Source organism: Hyla sarda, chromosome 1 (assembly GCF_029499605.1).
Source record: "Hyla sarda isolate aHylSar1 chromosome 1, aHylSar1.hap1, whole genome shotgun sequence".
Taxonomy (NCBI): Eukaryota; Metazoa; Chordata; class Amphibia; order Anura; family Hylidae; genus Hyla; species Hyla sarda.
In genome coordinates this window covers 575,323,063-575,349,330 of record NC_079189.1, presented here as the reverse complement: position 1 = coordinate 575,349,330, position 26,268 = coordinate 575,323,063, and the positions used below count along the sequence as shown (strand labels likewise).

Here is a 26,268-nt window from a genome sequence, read left to right as displayed (position 1 = left end):
CATTTACGCACGTGGTGATACCAAATATGTTTATAAAAAAAAAAAATTACGCTTTTTGGGGTAAAATGGGAAAAACTGACAATTTTCATTTTTGTTGGGGGAGAGGATTTTTCACTTTTTATTTTTACATTTTTCAACTTTTATTTTACACTTTTTATGTCCCCATAGGGGACTATCTATAGCAATCCTTTGATTGCTAATACTGTTCGGTGCTATGCATAGGACATAGCACTGATCAGTATTGTCGGTGATCTTCTGCTCTGGTCTGCATGATCTCAGACCAGAGCAGGAGATGCCGGGAGACGGCCGGAGCCAGGTGAGGGGACCTCCGGCCGCCATGCTGGATGATCGGATCTCCGCGGCAGCGCTGCGGGCAATTCGATCATCCATTTAAAGTGCCGCAGATGCCGTGATCTGTATTGATAACGGCATCTGAGGAGTTAATTGCGGACATCCGAGCGATCGTGGATGTCAGCCATTACTGGCGGTCACACAAAGGACGTGAATGCACGTCCTGGAGTGCGAAGTACCGCCAAACCAGGACGTACAAGAGTAAGGTTAGCACCATTAATCTCTCTGATTCTCAAACACAATGGGCATTGTTGTGCGTCAATTTATTGCAACCCATTATTAACTGTATACTAATGCAGAGTTTCCCCAACAAGGATGGCTCCAGCTGTTGCATAACTACAACTCCCTGCATGTTGGGAGTTGTAGTTTTGCAACAGCTGGAGGGACCCCCGTTGGGAAACACTGCACTTAAAGACTCATTTAGCAGAGTCTCTTACATACAACCTATGATCTAAAATAGATGTGGGCCCCTTTAGCCATGAGGCTTATGTGCATCTGCCTCCTTGAGTCTAAATTACTCTAATAAAGACTTACAATACCTCAAAAGGTGCAATTAAAGGGGTACTCCAGTGGAAAAAAAAATTTTTTTAATCAACTGGTGCCAAACAGATTTGTAAATTACTTCTATTAAAAAATCTTAATCCTTAAAAGTACTTATTAGCTGCTGAATACTACAGAGGAAATTTTTTTCTTTTTGGAACATCATGACCACAGTGCTCTCTGCTGACATCTCTGTCCATTTTAGGAACTGTCGAGAGCGGCATATGTTTGCTATGGGGATTTTCTCCTATTCTGGACAATTCTTAAATTGGACAGAGATATCAGCAGAGAGCACTGTGCTCGTGATGTCAGCAGAGAGCTCTGTGTTCCAAAAAGAAAATAATTTTCTCTGTAGTATTCAGCTGCTAATAAATACTGGAAGGATTAGGATTTTTAAATAGAAATAGATCAACACCAGTTGATAAAAAAACAAAAACAAACACGGAGTATCCCTTTAACAGCTCCTCTGCGCCATGATATCTGCCAGCGTGCAGCCGCACACACACTACTACTATAGAAAAACAGATCAGCAGGAAACGTGAGCTGTGACTGAGGAGTCTCTAACCTGCCAGGCCTCCGGTGGCTGCAGATATCCCAAAGAAACCTTGTTGGGGCAATATCATATTATCCACTTTGGCACAGAATTCATAGTCCTCCTTGTCGGGGGTGAAGCCATTGTTAATCATTACCTAGGAGAACAATACAGAGCCAGAGCGTTCAAGAAAAAAATAAAAACGTGCAAATGCTACAAGACACTGATACTGTAGCACAGAGGACTCACTGTCAGCGTCTTCTTGTAGTAGGTGATCCTGGCTCGCACTGGGTACGGCTTGTTACGGAAGTCTCTCTGACAAGAGGCCAGCGCTTGTGTGGTGCCGTCACTGCCAACAGAAGAAGACATATGAACTCGTGTAGCAGAGCTGAATCTGCAACATTCTACTACATTTTAGGGTAAAATAAAATCATTGTATTTGTTGCAACTTACTTTTTGGGATTTTTTTGGTGACTAGTGGGGTGTGGAAATTTAGTTTAAAACTACTTGTCCATGGGACTAAAATGGAGCAAAATTTACTTATCCCTCATAATGATCCACTTGTCTGGGCCAATTTTCGCTATTACACTCTCGTTTTTTTCCTCCTCGCCCTATAATAGCCATAACTACCTACTATAATGATGCCTTTTAATTTTTCAAAAACATATTTTCCGGAAAAAAAAAAAAATATATATATATCCTAAAATGTTGCAGTATCTTGTAATACCTTTTTTATTGGACTAACAGCATTTTGTATAGACAAGCTTTCGGGATTCCTCCCTTTATAAAGTCCAAAGCAAAAGAGATTTGCTTTGGACTTGATAAAGGGAGGAATCCCGAAAGCTTGTCTATACAAAATGCTGTTAGTCCAATAAAAAAGGTATTACAGGATACTGCAACATTTTATGATTTGCATCACTGGACTAATACGGCTACTCAAATTTACTATTTTATTATATATATATATATATATATATATATATATATATATATATATATATATTCAGTAAACTGAAATTGAAATAGTAAAAGATAATTTAGATACTTTAGACCGGCCTGATTACAGCAATACCAGATTTGTATAGTTTCCGTCATGTTTTACTAATGTAAAAAAATAATTTTAATTGCCTTTTTTGACCCCTGTAGCTTTTTTTTTTTTTCACTAACCAGGCTGTATGAGGGCTCATTTTTTGCACCATAATTAATTTTTTCTATCAGTACCATTTTAGTATTGCTCTGACTTTTTATTGGTTTTTTACTTTTCTTTTCAGGGATATTAAAAAAATTGCAATTCTGTGGTTTGGCATTTTTTCTTACATTTACATCATTTACCGTATGGGATAGATAATGTTATATTTTAAGAGTTCGTACAATTACGCACGCAGCGATATTAAATATGTTTATTATTATTATGTTTCCATGTTTTTATATAGGAAAAGGGGGTGATTTGAGCTTTTAACATAGAAGGGGTTAATGTGTGTCTTAAACTTTTATTAACTTTTTTAATTTTATTTTTTAAACACTTTATTAGACTTTTGGGAGGAATCATTAGATTCCTCATACAGGTCAATAGAGTTCTATTGAACTCCATTGATCTGTGTGCTCTGCGATCCATTGATAGAGCCTAATCCAGCGAGGCTCTATCAATGACAGAGCCACAGACACCAGGGAACAGAGGTAAGCCCTCCGGCTATAGTGGATCGCCCCCTCGCGATCATGCTGCAGGGGGCCATCCACCCCACTAGCCCACCAGGGAGCATTCACATGTCCCTTTAGATGTTGGCTACTAGCGGCAGCCCCCGGGAGTCGGGAGCCGCTCTATACAGAATGCCGAGCACCCCCGTGCTTGTCAGGTCCAGCCCTGTTTGCCCGAAGCAGGACTAAGGACCGTAAAAAATTCACCTGCCTGGCGCCTGGAACTGCATGTCCCGGGCATCGGCCGATAGGAATTGTACATCCCTGGACTATAGTATACACTTGTGTAGGTATTTCAAAAATTAAACTGCTTTACTGCAGGGGTCAAGAATTTATCATGTGCGTTATTTGGTGAAAAGTTGCACAATTTGTTGCAAAACCCTCAATAAGTCGAAGGGCCCTCTATATCAGTCTGCAGCTTAAAGGTGTATTCCAGGAAAAAACTTATTTTTTTAATTTTTTTTAAATATCAACTGGATCTAGAAAGTTAAACAGATTTGTAAATTACTTCTATTAAAAAATCTTAATCCTTTCAGTACTTATGAGCTGCTGAAGTTGAGTTGTTCTTTTCCGTCTAAGTGCTCTCTGATGACACCTGTCTCAGGAACTGTCCTGAGTAGAAGCAAATCCCCATAGCAAACCTCTCCTACTCTGTGCAGTTCCCGAGACAAGCGGAGATGTCAGCAGAGAGCACCGTTGTCAGACAGAAAAGAACAACTCAACTTCAGCAGCTAATAAGTACTGGAAGGATTAAGATTTTTTAATAGAAGTAATTTACAAATCTGTTTAACTTTCTGTATCCAGTTGATATAAAAAAAAGTTTTTCCCTGGATAACCCCTTTATTAAACGTAAAGTGCCCTAGACCCAAGGGAACTATATAAACAAAGAAAAACAAACTAATAAATAATAATAAATCATCATAATTATTATTATAATAAAGTCTACCGGCCTGGACCTGGCTTACAAAAATGGCTGTCGACAGCATTTGGAGAAATTTGCATATTTTGGTGGAATGGGTTAAAAGTTGTTGCAATATTTGTTGCAGCAGAGGAACCATACAAAATTATCCCATGCCATCCTTTTGTGTTTCAGTTCTGGGCCATAGGACCTCTGCTTGAGATCAGTGAATATAAACGGTCAGACTTAGGCCTGGTGACAGCTAATGGTTTGTGTATTGGGATTTGTTTACATTAGTTCTATGAATCTATGAATCCATGGCAGCTGTGTCGAATTTTGACTGATCACAGTAACCTATAATAGGAGATCTCAGGTTTTAGGTACTTAAAGGAGTACTCCGCTGATCAGCGTTTGGAACAAACTGTTCCGAATGCTGGAGTTGGGAGCTCATGACGTCATAGCTATACCCCCTCAAGATGTCACGCCCCGCCCCCTCAATGCAAATTTATGGGAGGGGGCATGAGGGCTGTCACGCCCCTTCCCATAGACTTGCATTGAGGGGGAAGGGGTGTGACGTCATGAGAGGGCAGGGCTATGACATCACGAGCTCCCGGCGTCGGCTCCAGCGTTCGGAACAGTTTGTTCCAAACGCTAAGCAGAAGAGTACCCCTTTAAATACATGATGCAAACTGTGCAAAAAAAAAAAAAAACAGACCGGAAAAGAGCCATAAAGTAAGTAACGGAACAAATCAATCTCCTGTCCTGGACTGACATTACCTACACAGACACACTGTAACAGTTGGCAGCTGTGTAGGCTGCAATACAGTCGCTGTGTAGGCTGCAATACAGTCGCTACGTCAGATCTCTTAAAGGAAGAACATCAGTGCGAAATCCTTAAAGAATTAAACTAGTGGGTGCAATTGCATCAAACAAAAAAAGTTGGGGCCAAGAAGAAAGCATTTACTGATTGTAGTCACATGATGTATCACATGATCCTTTGTCAGTCTATTAGAGGCTCAGAACATTTTTACTTTATAAGTCATCGTTCTTCATTATGTTTGTTTTTTTTTTTGTTTTTTTTATCAATTTCTTATTAAGGAAGACCAAGAACTGGAGATAACAAAAAAAATTACTCACTTTTGATGGTCGTATACAAGCTTTCCATTATTGCCCACAACCAAAATCACTGGATTATTTTTCTAAAATAAAAGAAAAGAAAATGTGACAATATAATCTGACATTTCTAGTGACAACAAGAAGAATAGTGAGTGAAGCTCTGGAGTATACTACAGGATATAACTCAGGATCAGTACAGGATAAGTAATGTAATGTATGTACACAGTGACCTCACCAGCAGAATAGTGAGTGAAGCTCTGGAGTATAATACAGGATATAACCCAGGATCAGTACAGGATAAGTAATGTAATGTATGTACACAGTGACCTCACCAGCAGAATAGTGAGTACAGCTCTGGAGTATAATACAGGATATAACTCAGGATCTGTACAGGATAAGTAATGTAATGTATGTACACAGTGACCTCACCAGCAGAATAGTGAGTACAGCTCTGGAGTATAATACAGGATATAACTCAGGATCTGTACAGGATAAGTAATGTAATGTATGTACACAGTGACCTCACCAGCAGAATAGTGAGTACAGCTCTGGAGTATAATACAGGATATAATTCAGGATCTGTACAGGATAAGTAATATAATGTATGTACAAAGTGACCTCACCAGCAGAATAGTGAATACAGCTCTGGAGTATAATACAGGATATAACTCAGGATCAGTACAGGATAAGTAATGTAATGTATGTACACAGTGACTCCACCAGCAGAATAGTGAGTACAGCTCTGGAGTATAATACAGGATATAACTCAGGATCAGTACAGGATAAGTAATGTAATGTATGTACACAGTGACCTCACCAGCAGAATAGTGAATACAGCTCTGGAGTATAATACAGGATATAACTCAGGATCAGTACAGGATAAGTAATGTAATGTATGTACACAGTGACCTCACCAGCAGAATAGTGAGTACAGAACTGAAGTATAATACAGGATGTACTTTAGGATCAGTACAGGATAAGACAACACAAGGAGGGAGATTAATCAAGGGATTTAAGCAGCTTTTTTTGCTTACAAAAGTTGCACAAAAAGTCGCAAGTGCGCCTAAGCAATTTTTTGTGCGACTTTTGTGGGTAAGCAAAAAATACCAATCCGCTCTACCTAAGCAATTTTCAGTTTTTACTTAGCAGTGGTCCAGGTTTATAATTGCGAAAGTCGCACGTAAGCAAATAAAAGTCGCAAACCCTGTTCAAAAAGTCACAAGTGTAAGCAAGGTCAGACCTGGCTTACAAACGTGCCTAATGACAGCATTTTTTTTTTTACTTTCATCTTCACAGGCACGGTGGATGGAGCAGGTAGGAGATGTACAGAAGGGTGACAAGCTTGTTACCCGCCTGTACATCTCCCGCCCAAGCAACACTACTACAACTCCCAGAATGTCCTTACTGTAAGGGCATGTTTTTTGGAATAAAAGATTAACGTGTTTTTTTTCTTTACAGGCTTAGTAGTGGAAGCAGTCTTCTAGACAGAATCCATTACTAAGCCGGGGCTTAGCATTAGCGCCAAAGACAGCTAACGCTAACCTCCAATTATTACCCCGATACCCACCGCCACAGGGGTGCCACATAGCAATCACCTCCCACCACCACAAGGAGGGACACGCCCCCTCTACCAGACACCAATCACCTCCCACTACCACACGGGAGGGACACGCCCCTTCCATTAAGAGGATTTCTAACACTATGAGCTCATGAAAAGAGGGATTTTAATAATACAGGGGATATAGTTACATGTACATGGTCGGGATAAGGTACTGAGTAACATTTTTTGGTGGGATCTGAAAGGTACGCTTTAATTTGTTAAAAAAAATATATTTTTTAACCCCTTAAGGACCGGGGTTTTTCCGTTTTTGCACTTTCGTTTTTTGCTCCTTGCCTTTAAAAAAAATCATAACTCTCAATTTTACCTAAAAATCCATATGAATGCTTATTTTTTGCGCCACCAATTCTACTTTGTAATGACGTCAGTCATTTTGCCCAAAAATCTACGGTGAAACGGGAAAAAAAAAATCATTGTGAGACAAAACTGAAAAAAAAAAAAAACGCCGTTTTGTAAATTTTGGGGTTTCCGTTTCTACGCAGTGCATATTTCGGTAAAAATGACACCTTATGTTTATTCTGTAGGGTCATACGATTAAAATGATACCCTACTTAGGCTGGGTTCACACTACGTTTTCTCCCATACGGGAGCGCATACGGCAGGGGGGAGCTAAAACCTCGCGCTCCCGTATGCCTTCGTATGCGCTCCCGTATGTCATTCATTTCAATGAATTTCAGCTCATTTTTGCACCGTATGCGCTTTTACGACCGGACCTCAAACCGTGGTTGACCACAGTTTTAGGTCCGGTTGTAAAAGCGCATACGGCACAAAAATGAGCCGACCGGACCGAACGTTTCACTCCGGCCGGCTCATTGAAATGAATGACATACGGGAGCGCATACGAAGGCATACGGGAGCGCGAGGTTTTAGCTCCCCCCTGCCGTATGCGCTCCCGTATGGGAGAAAACATAGTGTGAACCCACCCTTATATAGGTTTGATTTTGTCGGACTTCTGGAAAAAATCATAACTTCATGCAGGAAAATTAATACGTTTAAAATTGTCATCTTCTGACCCCTATAACTTTTATTTTTCCGCGTATGGGGCGGTATGAGAGCCAATTTTTTGCGCCGTGATCTGAAGTTTTTAACGGTACCATTTTTTGCATTGATAGGACTTATTGATCGCTTTTTATTCCTTTTTTCATGATATAAAAAGTGACCAAAAATGCACTATTTTGGACTTTGGAATTTTTTTGCGCGTACGCCATTGACCGTGCGGTTTAATTAACAATATATTTTTATAGTTCGGACATTTCCGCACACGGCGATACCATATATGTTAATTTTTATTTACACAGTTTTTTTTTTTATGGGAAATTCAAACTTTTATTAGGGGAGGGGTTAAATGATCTTTATTCACTTTTTTTTCTCACTTTTTTTTTTGCAGTGTTATAGCTCCCATAGGGACCTATAACACTGCACACACTGATCATTGTTATCCCATAGGGACCTATAACACTGCACACACTGATCATTGTTATCCCATAGGGACCTATAACACTGCACACACTGATCACTGGTTTCTCATAGGAAACCAGTGATCGATGATTCTGCCGCTTGACTGCTCATGCCTGGATCTCAGGCACTGAGCAGTCATTCGGCGATCGGACAGCGAGGAGGCAGGTAGGGACCCTCTGGCTGTCCTGTAAGCTGTTCGGGATGCCGCGATTTTGCCGCGGCTATCCCGAACAGCCCACTGAGCTAACCGGCACTTTATACTTTCACTTTTAGCCACGTGGCTCAGCTTTTAGCGTGCGGCTAAAGGGTTAATAGCGTGCGGCACCGCGATCAGTGCCGCTAGCTATTAGCGGCGGGTCCCGACTTCACTATGACGTCGGGCCCGCCGTGATATGATGCGGGGTCACCGTGGGACCCCGCGTTATATCACGGGAGCGGGACCAAGGACGTACTCAAAGGGTACCTCTCATCAAATAAACTTTTGATATATTTTAGATTAATGAATGTTGAATAACTTTCCAATAGCATGTTAATGAAAAATATGCTTCTTTCTATTGTATTTTTCCCGATCAGTCCTGTCAGCAAGCATTTCTGACTCATGGTGGAGTCCTAAACACTCAGAGATGCCAGCCTGCTTTGTTCACAGCCAAACAGGCTGTGAACAACGCAGGCTGGCAGCTCTGAGTGTTCTTCTTTGTGAACAAAGCAGACTGGCAGCTCGTAGTGTTTAGGACTCCAGCATGAGTCTGAAATGCTTGCTGCCATGACTGGTAGGGAGACCCCTAGTGGTCATTTCTTCAAAGTGGAAAATTAAATAGAAAGAAGCATATTTTTTGATAACATGCAATTGTTAAGTTATTCTGCATACATTAATCTATAATATATCAAAAGTTTTTTTGATGAGAGGTACCCTTTAAGAGGTTAAAGCAGTACAATAATATAAAGCATGTAACCAAGGGTATCAAATCAAGTATATTGACCCAAAGAAAAAATTACCATAAAGTTGCCCCATAAAGTGGATTTCGTAAAAACAAATCCCCTTCTCCCCCACCCCTAAGAGTTGCAAAACTGCAGTTTTCTTTTCAACTTCCCACAAGAAATAATATCTTTTTTTTTGGTTGCGCCAAACATTTTTGAATGTCCTTAAAAGGGGTACTCTGCTGCTTAGCGTTTGGAAAAAACTGTTCCAAACGCGGGATACAGGAGCTCGTGATGCCATAGCCCCGCCCCCTCAATGCAAGTTTATGGGAGGGGGCGTGACAGCTGCCCTGCCCCTCCCATAGACTTGCATTGAGGGGGACAGGGCGTGGCCAAGAGGGGGCGGGGCTATGACGTCACAAGCTCCCGGCTCCAGCGTTGGGAACAGTTTATTCCGAACTCTGAGCAGCGGAGTACCCCTTTAAGGGGTTTAAGTCCCTCCTGATCTAGATTAAGGAAGTAGTAAGTTCACAGAAACCGTTCTAGTCTCGCAGGCTTCCGGAATAGTTTTGCTCCGTAACTTTTACCAGGGGGATACATAGAATTCGATGCAGTGCCTGGTACTCTGTTTCACGTATCACAACAAAACCACCATGTTTTGGAACACCACAGATTTCTAAACTTTGATATTTTGCCTTTACAACCTCAATATAATCATAATGTTTTACTGTAATGAACAGATGGACCTGAAAGTTTAGAACACGACGAGGCAATGAGGAGACGGAGAATTATAAGCAAACAATTGCAGGCTGTGATGTGTTCGTGTCACTGTGCCAAACCCTCAGGATATTGCTCTAAATACTGGTTTGATCCACCACCCGAACCCTTCATATAGACATTGTGTGCCGGGCTCTAACCTATAAATAACATAACCTGAAATTATCTGCCTTTCCAAATGACGGTGAGAAAGCTCCCGGTTCCTGCAGACTGTATCCCGTGATTTCAGAGACTTTACAGGTTCTTTTTTTTTTTTTTTTTTTTTTAAATAATCTTTATTATTTTCCAAAAGCCAACACAGATGTAAGTGACAATACAGTGCCTCGCAGGACATGTCATAATACAATACAGTGACAAAGTAGTACACTTCCTTTACAAGGCAGATGCATTTATCCAAACCATATGCATACACGGTGTCATGAACTGCGTGGCCGAACATGCAATGATACATCAGAATTCCCCTATCCCAAACAACCCCAAAAGGAACCTAAAACTAACCCAACCAGTGCTCTCTCAGGTGCCCGGAGGCACATTTGTATAAGTAGACCCCATCTAAGAACAAACACAAAAATTATACACAAGAATTGGACACAAGACGGACTGACAATACAGGACAACCATACGTAGAAAGAAGACCACCAGGGGACACGAAGTAGCAAACCAGCAATAAGTATTCAGTTGTCAGCTCAAGGGGGGTCCCGTACCTCCAAAGGCCCAAGTGAACCCTTCGACTTTACAGGTTCTTAAAAGGGGTATTCCAGGATTCTTTTGTAATTTGACTATGCTACAGGGGCTGTAAAGTTAGTGTAGTTCCTAATATAGAGGGACATTTATCAATGTTTGCTTATGTCTTCCTTTCTTTAGTACTTTTTTCCTTACTTTTCTTTTTGCTTATGTAGACTTATTTATCAACTGGTTTCAGCCTGTTGATAATTTTCTTTCACGTAAGCACTTTTTTCCTTTTTTACTTTGGTAGTAGCTTTTTCTGCTCCATGTTTGAGCTGGAGTAAATTTTGTCAATTTTTAACCTTGTTGCGACTTTTTTGTGCGCAGTTGCGACTGTCGCAGTTAATAAATACCTGACTACCCGTAGTCCATTTTAAAATTATTACTACATAGTTAAGTTTTGGAAAACTTGCTTTTCTCGCTTTCCGGTCAAAATGTTGCACGAAAAATCGCGTAGTCGCAGGTGCGACATTTGTGCGACATTTTTAGTTAAAAAAAAAAGGTAACTAAATCGCTTGATAAATGCCTGTCATAGTGTCTGTACCTGTGTGTGACGGTTTTCTCGCAATTCATCCGTGATTATCGCCCCAATATTACATTTTTAACAGTACACAAAATGACTCATGTCTCTGGACTTCCCAGGTTGCAGTGCGTCGAGACCTGACATCACTAGTCAGGTGATCAGAGGGAGTCCGTCCTGCTTCAATTTAGCAACCACTGGAGGCCCCATGGTTAGAAAATACTGTGTTTCAATGGGTGGGGTGGCTGATATGTGGGAGGAAGGAAAGTGACCTCAAACTTTCAAGCATGGAACTGTGGGATGTGTAGTTTAGAGAACAAAATCCAACAGGAAATACCCAGTTCTAAAAATCACCTTATGGTGGATAACCCCTTTAAGGGTGCGTTCACACTGAAAAATTAGAGAGGCATTTACTCGAGTAATTACGCTTGAATTCTCCACTTAGAAATAATTAAACATCTGCTTTGCCATTGACTTCAATGTATTTGACTCTGCACTATTCACACTGTGTAAATTCCGCTCGGGGAATTCCGCTCCGCTAGAACTAAGAACATGTTCGTTCTTCTTGTGGAATACGCGAGCAGAAGTCCATGGTAAAAAATGTTCCACTTGAAATGGTTACCGCACAGAATTCTCGTGGAAATTCCACACACAAAAAAAAAAGGGAAAATTCCAATTGCTGGTTGTAATCCAGCAAAACAAAAAAACTTTTCCTCCTATATTCCGCGCAGAAAATCTGCACGGAATTCCGCGTTAATTCTGTGCGATTTTCGCGCAAAATTCGCACAAAAAAAAAAAAACTTCAATTCTGCTGTGGAATTTTTACGTGAGGATTCCTCTCCTATTCCTCAGTGTGAATGCACCCCAACACTGATTAAGTGGAACAGAGGTGGAACCTGAAGCTTCAGGGCCCAGATACAAGATCATCATATAAAAATACACTGTATATAGTACTATGTCCCCCACCATTAGGCTCAGACATCAGGGGGAGGGAATAGGGTCAGGTGCATTTTCTTTACAGCTGGGAAAACTTTGAAGGTGCCGCAACACTAAGGCTATGTTCTCAGAGAGGAAAGTCCACCGACATTCCGCAGGTGCCAGCAGGACGTGCCAGCACTAGGACCGCTCGGAAATGCGCAGTCTGCATAGAGGCCAATGCATTTCCATACAGATTCAGCAGAAATAATTGACACGTCAATACTTTCTGCAGAGATGGGAATTTCCACGGCAGAGGTTTCCGCCGTTTGCACGATGCAGCAACATCCCAACGCTGCTGCAACAGAATTTCCAAACTGATTTTTTTTCTGTCGGATTCCGCCGTGTGAACAAGACCTAAAACAGCACTGTAGATCCTCAGGATCAGTGGTGGAACGAATGATCATACAGTGATGGTATTTCTATAGATATATAGTCACTCTATATAAAAGGGCATTGCTCTATGATGCTAATCACAAGAATTAAAGGGGTTATCCAGGAAAAAAACTTTTTTTAAATATATTTCAACTGGCTCCAGAAAGGTAAACAGATTTGTAGATTAGTTCTATTAAAAAAAATCTTAATCCTTTCAGTACTTATGAGCTGCTGAAGTTGAGTTGTTCTTTTCTGTCTAAGTCCTCTCTGATGACACCTGTCTCGGGAAATGCCCAGTTTAGAAGCAAATCCCCATAGCAAACCTCTTCTAAACTGGGCGTTTCCCGAGACACATGTCATCAGAGAACACAGACAGAAAAGAACAACCTTAACTTCAGAAGCTCATAAATACTGAAAGGATTAAGATTTTTTAATAGAAGTAATTTACAATTACAATCTGTTTAACTTTCTGGAGCCAGTTGAAATATAAAAAAAAGTGTTTTCCTGGATAACCCCTTTAATGCTCTTTACGAGTGTTTCCCAACCAGGGTGCCTCCAGCTGTTGCAAAACTACAACTTCCAGCAGGCCCGGACAGCCTTCGGCTGTCCGGGCCTGCTGGGAGTTGTAGTTTTGCAACAGCTGGAGGCACCCTGGTCAAGAAACATTGCCCTATACATTGAAACATGGGTCCTGGGAATCTCCTCCATAGTTGGATCTTTCTTTTCACAGCGTATTCCTGCACAGACAAGAGAAGATCTATTACATTTCTTGTATGGGAGTGCAATGGACCAAATCCAAGTGTATTCGAGATGCACTCCATGTTTTTCTATAGTAACCCGACCCCTTTCATTCAGCATGTGCCGGACCCTAACAGACCGTATATCTAGGGACTATCTACTCTGTGACTTCAGAAATGCAGGACCAAGTATATAAACTCCTGCAGGACACCTATTTCCTATATCCGATGTAGAGTAAAAACAAAAGTGTACAAAGATTGATTAACTCCATTTAGGTGTATACGATACCGTAAAAAATACCTTGGATAACCGAATATGCCTAATATATTTTTAGCCATTCAAATGGCTCCAGTTCCAATGGACTAAATTGCACATTACAGCTTCCATCATGCGCCGTCCACCACTGGTTCGGAAGGAAAGTGGTCGCTGGAGAGGCAGAGGTTTGGGGATATTGACCTAGAGCAGAGTTTCCCAACCAGTTTAGCTCCAGCTGTTGCAAAACTACAAATCCCAGCACTTTAACAGCTGGAGTAACAATGATTGGGAAACACTGACCTACAGGCTGGGTCTATAACTAAGAGAAGGACAAGCAGGTAATATCAATTAATTGAAGGTTCCTCTAGGGAAAACGTGAGCGGAGATTTGGCCCATCGCGTCACTATGCCGCCAGATGCACTTCCAAGTGCTGGTGCTGCCTCCCCTGCAAGTGCTGGGTAGAAAGGGGGTTGCTAACTATTACCTAACCTATCCCTAAAAGTCACCTTGGCCTTTCACTTAAGTGACACACTATAACATCTCTGCTAGAACTATTTGAACTACTGTATTTATCGGCGTGTAACACGCACCCTCATTTTCATAAGGATATTTGAGGAAAATAAATGACTTGAAAGCTCTGAACTCAATGCCTCATCATTGTCCCCCAACTTTTCCCCCTGCTCCCCTAACTTTTCCCCGTCCTCCCCTTTTATAAGCCCCTGTGCCACATTTACCTCCCCCTCTGATCCCCTGTGTACCTCCTTTTCCCTTTGATTCCCCCTGCTCATCATCTCCCCCCGCCCCCGCTCTTTATGTTTTTTATATTCCCTTACATGGCCGCACTCCGGCAGGCTAAGGTCAGCCGGGGAGGGGGGGGGGGGGCTCTTGCAAAGCTGTGGTAAAGCATGACGAGTGACGTCCCCTGCCGACATCACTCTTCGCCTGTACCTATCCTGGGTTATATCCTGTATTATACTCCAGAGCTGTACTCACTATTCTGCTGGTGGGGTCACTGTGTACATACATTACATTACTTATCCTGTACTGATCCTGAGTTATATGCTGTATTATACTCTGCCCTGGTTGGACTTGATGGACGTATGTCTTTTTTCAACCATACTAACTATGTAACTATGTAACTATATACTCCAGAGCTGCCTGCACCCACTATTCTGCTGGTGAGGTCACTGTGTACATACATTACATTACTTATCCTGTACTGATCCTGAGTTATATCCTTTATTATACTCCAGAGCTGTACTCACTATTCTGCTGGTAGGGTCACTGTGTACATACATTACTTATCCTGTACTGATCCTGAGTTATATCCTGTATTATACTCCAGAGCTGCACTCACTATTCTACTGGTGAGGTCACTGTGTACATACATTACATTACTTATCCTGTACTGATCCTGAGTTATATATCAGACAGGAGGCTCGTATCTTGCATTAATCTTTCTTTATTAATGCCCATAGCAGAAAATTAAACTTTCAGGTTAATGTATTGAAAGAAAAACGTTTTGCAAAACTACATCTCCCAGCAGCCCCTTTGAGGACTAGTAGCCAATCATATGCCGATGACCTCTATAAAGGGAACTGCTGTGCCATAACTCCTCCTCTTTCTTTCTGCTCATAGCGACAGATAAGTATTTCTCTTCACACTGTATTCATAAATATAAGTTTTTTCCTTACTAACATTCGGGGGTACTCTAACGGTATACCCTGTCCTTATCCCTGCTGGTGACTGCGTTGCGTTTAATAGGATTAAATCCTATTAATCCTATTAAATTCTATTTCCCTCACGGACACGGCACTTGTTGCACAGTGTCCCCAGTTTTCACCTTCTATATTTCCGGCGCAGGTCGCCCCACTGACGACCCTGCGCTCCGTTCTTTGTTCCCCTTTATTCATTCATACCTTTCTCCCGGCGCCATATTGCGGCGCCATTTTCTCCTTCTCCCTCAGTTCACTGTTCCCGCCGCTCTCTGCCTTCCCGCGCGTCTGACGCGCTCGGAGGGGCGGTCCGTTCTAGGGGCGGCAACCAACGACCAGAGACCCGGAGTGGCGTAATCTCGCGAGATTTCGTCCCCGGGCTCTCTAGCTCTGCTGTACCTCTCACCACAGCCCTCAGTTCAGCGCTGTCGGTGAGGAGAGTCAGAGCCTGAGCGTTACGGAGCATCTGTGCAGTTATTAACAGGTTTTTTCCTGTCCTCCTGTGCTACCCCCTTCCCTGGCAGGTCTACCCTTGACCTCCCTCTCAGAATCCTATAGATATACCACTTAGAGATATATATATATATATATATATATATATATATATATACTTACCTATATTTCTCTGATATGTCTGAGGAGGCCAATACCAGCTCCCTTCCTGGGATGAGCTCCCAATCTGAAGCAGCGCAGTTCATGAATGCTGCACAAATTCAGGAACTGATTAGCAAGTCAGTTCAGGCAGCCCTTGCATCTGCCGCTTTACCGTCAGGGTCTCATCAACCCCTGCCACCAATGTCACTGCCAATCGCAAATGACCCGATTATTAAGAAAGGCAAAGCCTCGCACAAGCGTAAGCACACAGTGCCCGCTCACGACTCCCCGGCAGGGGAAGATAATTCCATGCTCTGGGCAACCTCTATCACGGTTAGCCAACCCCCTTTACCTTCAGACTCTCTCCGACCCTCGGGCCTCGAGGAGATAATAACTAAGAGGCATAGATCCGCCAGGCGGGCAAAGCCAGATTCTTATGTGGACACCTCTGAGGAGGATACGTCCGGAGAATCTGAATCCTCTGCAGAGTCTGACGCATATGATGAGGAAAGTGGGACTACTGAGTTTCCCAACAACGCTACCCCTGAAATCCAGGGCGAAATAATTCTTGACTCTCTCGGAGAGCCATTTTTTGACCCGGATGCGATTTCCCACCCTCGCTCCGGAGATTGGGCACCTCTCCCACAGGTCTCTAGTTTTATAGAACACTGGACCCGTAGGTCCCTGGGGAGATCAAATAGGAGTAAACTTAAGGCAGAATGCCCTAGACCCTCGATTCCGAGGAAAGTGACCGATACCCCAACGGTAGATCCCATCCTCGTTAAATACCTTACCAAAAATGGTAAATTTCCAAAAAAGGGCATTGAACGGTCCTTTAGATCAATACAGGACCGTATCCTGGATCTTCTAGGACCTTTGACGAAGATCCTAAATCTTTCTGAGCAGGCCGCTGCATCCAGCCAGCCTGTGGATCTCACCCAACTTAGAGGTTGGGCTCAGGGCCATTTGTATGTTAGGAGCCGCAAATACGACTTGCTCGGTCGAAAGACGGAGATCCATTCTTATGCGATTGGACCCTCAACTGTCCCATCTCGCTGAGTCAGAACCAGGCCCCTCTGCTGAGGGCATGCTTTTTGGCGATAATCTTATTAAAGATATCAACAAATTTGTGGGTTTGTTTACTTCACTGGACAAGGCCCAAACGTCCTTGAAAAAGTCCACTCCCGCAAATAAGGTTTTTGTCAAGGCCGGCAGACATAGGGGCCGCTCTGCCGGCCGATCTAATTATTACAGGCCACCACCCAGAGCTCCAGCTCAATATGCACAGGCTCCTCCATCCTACCAGATTCCTGTGGCGCAACCCGCGCCGTTCTTCCCTCCCAGGGGTAGACCATGGAGAGGACGTGGTGCCCGAGGCTATCCCCGCTCTCGACCATTCACTGGTGAGTACTCCTCTACTTATACATTCACATATCCCAGTGGGGGGCAGACTACAGTCTTTTATCCACGCCTGGTCTGCGATTACGGCAGACTCATGGATCCTCAACACGGTGGCGGGGTACCAAATAGAGCTCCACTCCCTTCCGGTGTTGGGCATAATACCACCCCCCATACAGTTCTCCGACCTAAATGTTGTTCTTATAGACAAAGAATTACAAGATCTCCTGTCCAAAGGAGCAGTGATAGAGGTCAATCCAACCTCCACGGGGTTTATCAGCAACCTCTTCTTGGTCAAGAAGAAGGGTGGCGGATTCCGTCCGGTCATAAACCTTCGCAATTTGAACCAAAACGTAGTGTATCGACACTTCAAGATGGAAGGGATCCACTTCCTACGAGACCTCTTGTGGCCGGGGGATTGGCTGATAAAGGTAGACTTGAAAGACGCCTACCTCACCGTGCCCATTCATCCATCATCCCAACAGTTTCTCCGTTTCCTTTGGAGAGGGCAAATGTGGCAATTCACTTGCCTCCCCTTCGGCCTATCGTCCGCCCCATGGTGCTTCACCAAACTCCTGAAGCCCGTGGTAGCATCCCTGCGCAGCAGAGGCGTAAGGATGATCATATATCTGGACGATCTGCTCATTATGGCTCGGTCCAGAACCCAAGCCATTTCCCATATGCATTGGACGGTTTCTTTATTACAGGAATTGGGTTTCCTGATTAACCACGAAAAATCTGTGCTCGTCCCAGCTCAGGAAATGGAATTCCTGGGGTTTTTGGTGGATACCCAACAAGCGGTTCTCAGTCTCCCCAAGTCCAAACTAGCCATTATTCGCAAGGAAATCAGGGCGGTACTCCGCAAGGGTCGCGTTTCACTACACGTCCTTGCGCGTCTGGTGGGCCTCCTATCGGCCTCCATCCAGGCCATATTTCCGGCCCCCCTTCACTATCGGGCCCTTCAGAGACTAAAAACACTACACCTCCGACAAGGCCTCAGATATGCGGACGAGGTACCCCTCTGTCCGGAAGCCAAGGAGGAACTACAGTGGTGGCTGCGTCATGCCGTCGACTGGAATGGCAAGACCATATTCAACTCCAGCCTGGACTTCATCATAGAGTCGGATGCGAGCCGACAGGGCTGGGGCGCTCGGTGCGGAGAGTCCTCTACAGGAGGGACGTGGTCCGCAGAGGAATCTCTATTACACATCAACGCGCTGGAATTGCTGGCGGCATTCTTCGCCATAAAAAGTTTCTTACCACATGCATTCAAATGCTGCGTGTTGTTGCGCATGGACAATGTGACAGCGGTTCAATACGTCAACCGCTTGGGAGGTGCGAGATCCAAAATCCTGGCGGATATCGCAAAGGATTTTTGGCACTTTTGTCTTCTCCGAGACATAGTTCCAGTGGCGGAATACATTCCGGGGGTTTCCAACTCAGTGGCAGACTGGAATTCCCGTTACATGATCGATGCCAGCGACTGGAAGCTGGATCGATCAGTATTCCTGGCGTTACAGCGACTCTGGGGTCCATTTTTCTTGGAACTATTCGCTTCACGTCTCAACCACCAACTGCCCCGCTTTTACAGCTGGAGACCGGACCCGGCAGCTTGCGCAGTCGACGCGTTTCGCCAACACTGGCCGGCGGGGACGCATTATGCGTTCCCGCCATTTCCTATGATCTCCAAGCTTCTCCTCCATGTGATGACTCAGCGTGCAACGATAGTGTTGATCACCCCCTGGTGGCCGACTCAACCGTGGTTCCCTCTCCTACTGGGGATGGCGATCGATTATCCACGGTTGCTTCCTCCCCTCCAACATCTCCTCACCAATCCAACCAAGGGTCTCCATCCTCTGGTGTTGGAGGGCAACCTGCCTCTCCTGGCGTGGTTGGTTTCGGGGTCTCGGAATCAGATAACGAACTTTCAAAATCAGCTAGAGATCTTCTCGCCCTGGCCTGGGCCCCCGGGACCAGGAAAGTCATTTAGTTCCATCAACGTCTACCGGTCGGCCATCTAGGCCTATCATAATCCGGTAGACACTTTACCCGTCGGCAAACATCCCCTGGTTTGTCGACTCTTGAGGGGCATTAAGTTTAAACGACCCCCACGTCCCAAATACCAGGCCACTTGGGACGTCGCCAAACGCAGTTCCCTTTATAGAGGTCATCGGCATATGATTGGCTACTAGTCCTCAAAGGGGCTGCTGGGAGATGTCGTTTTGCAAAACGTTTTTCTTTCAATACATTAACCTGAAAGTTTAATTTTCTGCTATGGGCATTAATAAAGAAAGATTAATGCAAGATACTCGCCTCCTGTCTTCATATAACTAATATTTTCCGTCACGGAAGCTAGGAAAATCTCGATTTATATCCTGTATTATTCTCCAGAGCTGCACTCAATATTCTGCTGGTGAGGTCACTGTGTATATACATTACATTACTTATCCTGTACTGATCCTGAGTTATATCCTGTATTATACTCCAGAGCTGCACTCACTATTCTGCTGGTGAGGTCACTGTGTACATACATTACATTACTTATCCTGTACTGATCCTGAGTTATATCCTGTATTATACTCCAGAGCTGTACTCACTATTCTGCTGGTGAGGTCAATGTGTACATACATTACTTATCCTGTACTGACCCTAAATAACAGCCTGTTTAACACTACAGAGCTGCATTTACAATTCTGTAGGCTTCAGAGCTGAACCCTTTGTCTGCACAGAGCTTGTACTGGTGATAAGGTAAAGTCAGAGCAAACAGTAGGCACTGCAGGGGTCAGATGTCATAGCATGGTCATCTCTTGCAAACCTTCACCTAATCTCACGTCATAGTAAACATTCACAAATCCCACTGTAAACAGGACGAGGGCAGTCGACAGGTCTGATGCAATTCTCGGCAGTGAGATAAATACATTTGCCCAGTGTGTTCTTTGGAACAAGTTGTGATAAAGTAAATCAAAGTGCAGAAAGTAACCAACCTTTGCATCATTGTCAAAGGAGTCAAAGAAGATCCCAACACCGTTCCACAAGTCTGCGGCTCCGTACACATTGCCGTCCAGCCCTTGGGATGTAGTGTACCATACGGCCTGAAAGAGAAGCAAATGTTATAGCAGTGTCTCCCAACCAGGGTGCCTCCAGCTGTTGCAAAACTACAACTCCCAGCATGCCCGGACAGCCTTCGGCTGTCCGGGCATGCTGGGAGTTGTAGTTTTGCAACAGCTGGGGGCACCCTGGTTGAGAAACACTGTGTTAGGGTGGGTTCACACCACGATTTTGCTATACAGTGTCATAAAAAATAAAATAAAACACGTAGGCAACCGTACAAAAAACGTGCCCATAGACTTCCCATTCAAAACCGTATGCACCATAATGTATACGGTTGTCTCAGTTTTTTCAAACCATACAGTTTTTCACATTTTTTTTCTGGACAGAAAAACGTGGCTTACCACGGTTTTTGGTTCAGGTGAAAAAACCGTATTAAGCCGTATACGTTTTTTGTTTTCTTTTTTTAACATGGGAGTCAATGGACACTGTACAGAACCTTATGTGCATACAGTTCCATCAGTTTTTCCCCATACGGTTTTTGACTTCGCACAGGTTTTTTTCTTGAAACTTCAATCAAACAAGTGAAACTTTATTCATAATGGAGTGAAAAGTTAAAAACGTATACGTTTTTTTCTTAAAAAACGGATGCAACCGGACATCATTTTCAAACCGTATACAGATAAATTGTACACACGTTTCGATACATCCTTTTTTTTTAATCAAAAACCTGATACGGGAACTGTATTGCATAAATGTAGTGTGAACCCAGCCTTATAGGGATGCACAATAATCAGCAAAGGCTAAACTATAGGGCAGAACTACAATATTAAAGGGGTACTCCGGTGAAAAACTTTTTTTTTTTTATATCAACTGGTGGCAGAAAGTTAAACAGATTTGTAAATTACTTCTATTAAAAAAATCTTAATCCTTCCAGTACTTATTAGCTGCTGAATACTACAGCGGAAATTATTTACTTTTTGAAACACAGTGCTCTCTGCTGACATCTCTGTCCATTTTAGGAACTGTCCAGAGCAGCATATGTTTGCTATGGGGATTCCCTTTTACTTTGGACAGTTCCTAAAATGGACAGAGATGTCAGCAGAGAGCACTGTGCTCATGATGTCAGCAGACAGCTCTGTGTTTTAAACGGAAAAGAATTTCCACTATAGTATTCAGCAGCTAATAAGTACAGGAAGGATTAAGATTTTTTAATAGAAGTGATTTACAAATCTGTTCAACTTTCTGGCACCAGTTGATTAAAAAAAAAAAAAAAAATTTTTCACCGGAGTACCCCTTTATGTATTTATAGCCATAGTAGATGATGATCAATAAGTACAGGAGACCAACCCCATGTCCATGTCCCACTTACTGAGCTATTAGGAGCTAATGGTGAGGTCCCAAGAAAGTGGTCACCATTTCTCATTTTACTATGACTATAGCAGCTATGTAGGATCTGACAATGGTGCGAGGACAGCTCCTCATATCTCAGCTTCTTAGACCTCTGTAGAGTTAAAGGGGTACTCAGGTGGAAAACATTTTTTTAAAATAAACTGGTGCCAGAAAGTTAAACAGATTTGTAAATGACTTCTACTAAAAAAAAATCTTTACCCTTCCAGTACATTTTAGCAGCTGTATACTAAGGAGGAAATTCTTTTTTTCTTGAATTTCTTTTTTTGTCTTGTCCACAGTGCTCTCTGCTGACACCTGATGCCCGTATCAGGAACTGTCCAGAGCAGGAGAAAATCCCCATAGCAAACCTATTCTGCTTTGGACAGTTCTTGACACGGACAGAGGTGTCAGCAGAGAGCACCATGGACAAGACAAAAGAAGAAATCCAAAAGGAAAAGAATTTCCTCTGTAGTATACAGCCGCTAATAAGTACTGGAAGGAATAAGATTTTTTTTTATAGAAAAAATTTAAAAAAAATCTGTTTTACTTTCTGGCATCAGTTCATTTATAAAAGAAAATAAAAAAATAGAAGTTTTCCCACCGGAGTACCCCTTTAATAAAGCCATGTTACATACCAGGCCGTCAGCGCCGATTCTTCCTCGTCCTGTTACCCGGAAAGTCACTTCTATTTCCCAATTGTCAAAACTTGGGGCAGTTTTTGTCCAGACAGAGCCTTTCTGGCTCTTCAGTGAAGGAGTTATCCGAATCTGGTCCGCGCTGGGGATAGCATCTAAAAATAAAGTCATACGTGGTTACTTATGCGATTGTATGGAATGAGACATAATATACAGCCCACAGACATCTCACAAACACCATTTACACTAAACAATTATCTACTTTTTTAACCAATTTTTTTTTCCTATTGTCAAATCTGTCATCAGTGTCACCGCACTGTTGGTACAGGTGCATGGATGACACTGAGGATAACCATACTTATGTGATGCTGTTCCGTGGTCCCGTCCGGAGCCGGTTTGGGGCATGAGCGGAGCTTCGTGACGTCAGCACTGCCGTTTGCTCGCAGCGCTGACATCACAAAGCTCTGCTCATGCCCCAAACTGGCTACGGGAGGAAGATAGCGGAAAATCGGGACCACGGATCAGGGACAGGTAAGTATGATTATCATCAGAAAGTTAAACAGATTTGTAAATTACTTCTATTTAAAAATCTTAATCCTTCCAGTACTTATCAGCTGCTGTATGTTCCAGAGGAAGTTCTTTTCTTTTTGAATTTCCTTTCTGTCATGACCACAGTGCTCCCCGCTGACACCTCTGTCCATTTTAGGAACTGTCCAGAGTAGGAGCAAATCCCCATAGCAAACCTCTCCTGTTCCGGTCAGTTCCTAAAACTGGACAGAGGTGTCAGCAGAGAGCACTGTGGTAAGACAGAAAGGAAATTCAAAAAGAAAAGAACTTCCTCTGGAACATACTGCAGCTGAGAGGTACTGGAAGGATTAAGATTTTTAAATAGAAGTCATTTATAAATATTGTAGCAAAAAAGAGAAGGATGCACTCACGATGCACTCACCCCTTGGCTGCCGGTAAAAAAAAAAAAAAGTGCTTTATTCGGACATAACTTCAGAGCGTGGAGGACGGGGGTGAAGGACGCCAAACACGGGCAGGTCACCTGCCCGTGTTTGGCGTCCGGCACCCCCCGTCCTCCACGCTCTGAAGTTATGTCCGAATAAAGCACTTTTTTTTTTACCGGCAGCCAAGTGGTGAGTGCATCCTTCTCTCTTTTGCTACAATATTGTATTGCGACTTGTGCATTACCCGTGGATAGCACCACCACATAACCGGTCTATTGGCCTCCGTTAACACTGCAGCTACACCCTACATATAAGGGACTTTAAAAGTGATTGCACGGGAAGTATCCTGTAGTACATAGATGATCATTTATAAATGTGTTTAACTTTCTGGCACCAGCTGATAAAAAAAATAAAATAAAAAATGTTTTCCAGTGGAGTACCCCTTTATACAAATGTCTCCTCACCCATTATGGGGGACTTGGGTACCTATTCTAGCAATCTATAGGAGGGGGGGGGGGGGCTCAACCCTGTGGATAGATGTTACATTTTTGTTTCCAACTAGAGATGAGCGAACTTACAGTAAATTCGATTTGTCACGAACTTCTCGGCTCGGCAGTTGATACCTTATCCTGCGTAAATTAGTTCAGCCTTCAGGTGCTCCGGTGGGTTGGAAAAGGTGGATACATTCCTAGGAAAGAGTCTCCTAGGACTGTATCCACCTTTTCCAGCCCACCGGAGCACCGGAAAGCTGAACTAATTTACGCAGGAAAAGTCATCAACTGCCGAGCCGAGAAGTTCGTGACGAATCGAATTTACTGTAAGTTCGCTCATCTCTATTTCCAACCCATGGGAACCTCTACTACCATAATCACCTCGGAAAAAAAATACCAAATGATTAACAACCAGTGTGCCTCCAGCTGTTGCAAAACTACAACTCCCGGCATGCTCGGACAGCCGTTGGCTGTCCGAGCATGCTGGGAGTTGTAGTTTTGCAACAGCTGGAGAGCCAAAAAGTAAGGAAGCACTGCTATAGGTGCAGGAGGAGCAGTATGGGGGGTCCCCTACCTATAACATACAGTCACATCTGTCCCCGCAGGTTCATAGAATCTATTCCTGCTGACAAAGTTCATCTATAGACACAGTACAAATATTAGGACACGGTCCCAGCTGCACCGAGCTACAAGGCCACATCAGCAGGAGCCGCTTATCAAAGATCAGAGGGGGGGCGGCTGAGCCGTGACGTGGCCCTCGGCCAGGATATTATTAGTCTAAAACTCCCTCATAACTAAACCGTTGTCAGTCTAGATTCTAGGGGGCTGAGCGCACACAGGTGCAGGAAGGGGGGAGTCCACCTCCACACACAGCAGAGTTCTTACAGAAATGTCTGTTCCATGCATCTGAATGGAGTTTTGCTTCTGCAACAGATGCTTGGAATTCTATTAAAAGGGGTACTCCGGTGGAAAACATTATTATTATTATTATTATTATTTTAATAAACTGGTGCCAGAAAGTTAAGATTTAGATTTGTAAATTACTTCCAGTACTTATCAGCTGCTGTATGCTCCACAGGAAGTGCTTTTCTTTTTGAAGTTCTTTTTTGTCTGACCACAGTGCTCTCTGCTGACACCTCAGTCCATGTCAGGAACTGTCCGGAGCAGGAGAGGTTTGCTATGGGGATTTGCTCCTGCTCTGGACAGTTCCTGACATGGACAGAGGTGTCAGAGAGCGCTGTGGTCAGACAGAAAAGAACAACTCAACTTCCTGTGGAGCATACAGCAGCTGATAAGTACTGGAAGTGTTAAGATTTTTAAATAGAAGTCATTTACAAAATCTTTTTAACTTTCTGGCACCAGTTGATTTCCCAAGTTTTTTTTTCCCCACCGGAGTACCCCTTTAATTCATATTCAGACAGTGCAAGACATATCTGGCACATTTACCATTAAAGGGGTACTCCGGCCCTGAGACATCTTATCCCCTATGCAAAGGATAGGGGATAAGATGTCTCACCACTGGGGTCCCGCCACTGGGGACCCCCGCAATCTTGTGTTCGCCACCCACCTGTTTGAGCTGCACGCCGCAGTGCCAGCTCACAAACAGCCAGGCGACCACGGGGTCGGAGTATCGTGATGTCATGACTCCGCCCCCGTGTGACGTCATGCCCCGCTATGCAAGTCTATGGGAGGGGGCGTGGGTGGCGAATACAAGATGGGTGGGTGGCGAATACAAGATTGCAGGGGTCCCCATCTTATCCCCTATCCTTTTGATAGGGCATAAGATGTCTCAGGGCCGGAGTACCTCTTTTAAAGGGGGTCTGCTTTAAATAGCCACCATATATTGTTTTGTATTAGAAAAACATAAGCAGATGAGCCAACTTTTTGGAATATCACAGCGAGCATTAAAGGGGTATTCCAATCTTAAAGCGTACCTGTCATTTCAGGTGACTTTTCAGAATAAGCAGCCCTGTGTGTACATTAGGAACCGCACTATCCATTATAAAACTTGTACATGGTATTTTTCAGCAGATTTCTGCTCTGCAGGCTTCATTTAAAATTTGCAGTTCTCGCAGAGCTGATGGAAATCACTCCCTTCTCCTCGTTACATAGACTTGTACTGCTTGTGGTACTGCTTGTCTTGCAGACACAGGACAAAGCAGAGAGTAATACAGTCTCACGGAAGAAGGGGAAAGGAAAGAAGCTTGAAACCAGGAGAAAGAAGCATTTTTGCCTAGGTATATTTCTTATATACGCTTGTACTACTGATCTATGTAAAAGTTTGTTCATATGACACACTGCCTATTTAAAGAGTTACTGTTATTTGAAAAAGAAAAAACTTGACATGCCACTGAGTCATCTCAGAGGTTGAGATTGTAACCAGGCCTCAGTCCTGAGACCCGCATCGATCCAGAGTTATAAGCCGGTGAAGTGCGTGTCAGTATTCTTCACTCCCTTTTCAGGTGCTCTGTCCGACTTTCACTTGTTAGACTAATACAGTGGGATTGAACAGGGAGTGAAGAGTGTTCTGCTGTGCCCTTCAATGTGTTTTAA

The 26,268-nt window shown here is 43.4% G+C and overlaps 1 protein-coding gene across 1 annotated transcript in view; it reads right to left on the bottom strand.

Annotated features, from left to right (window-relative positions):
• The window catches only part of LMAN1 (lectin, mannose binding 1), a 50,500-nt gene that overhangs the window by 19,042 nt on the left and 5,190 nt on the right, over nucleotides 1-26,268 (bottom strand). Inside the window, exons 2-6 of the mRNA XM_056544284.1 lie at nucleotides 22,275-22,429; nucleotides 20,184-20,291; nucleotides 5,154-5,215; nucleotides 1,673-1,772; nucleotides 1,457-1,580 (exon numbers count right to left, since the gene is read on the bottom strand). Of these exons, the coding sequence (XP_056400259.1) occupies nucleotides 1,457-1,580; nucleotides 1,673-1,772; nucleotides 5,154-5,215; nucleotides 20,184-20,291; nucleotides 22,275-22,429 (549 nt within the window). The remainder of the gene's footprint in view (nucleotides 1-1,456; nucleotides 1,581-1,672; nucleotides 1,773-5,153; nucleotides 5,216-20,183; nucleotides 20,292-22,274; nucleotides 22,430-26,268) is intronic.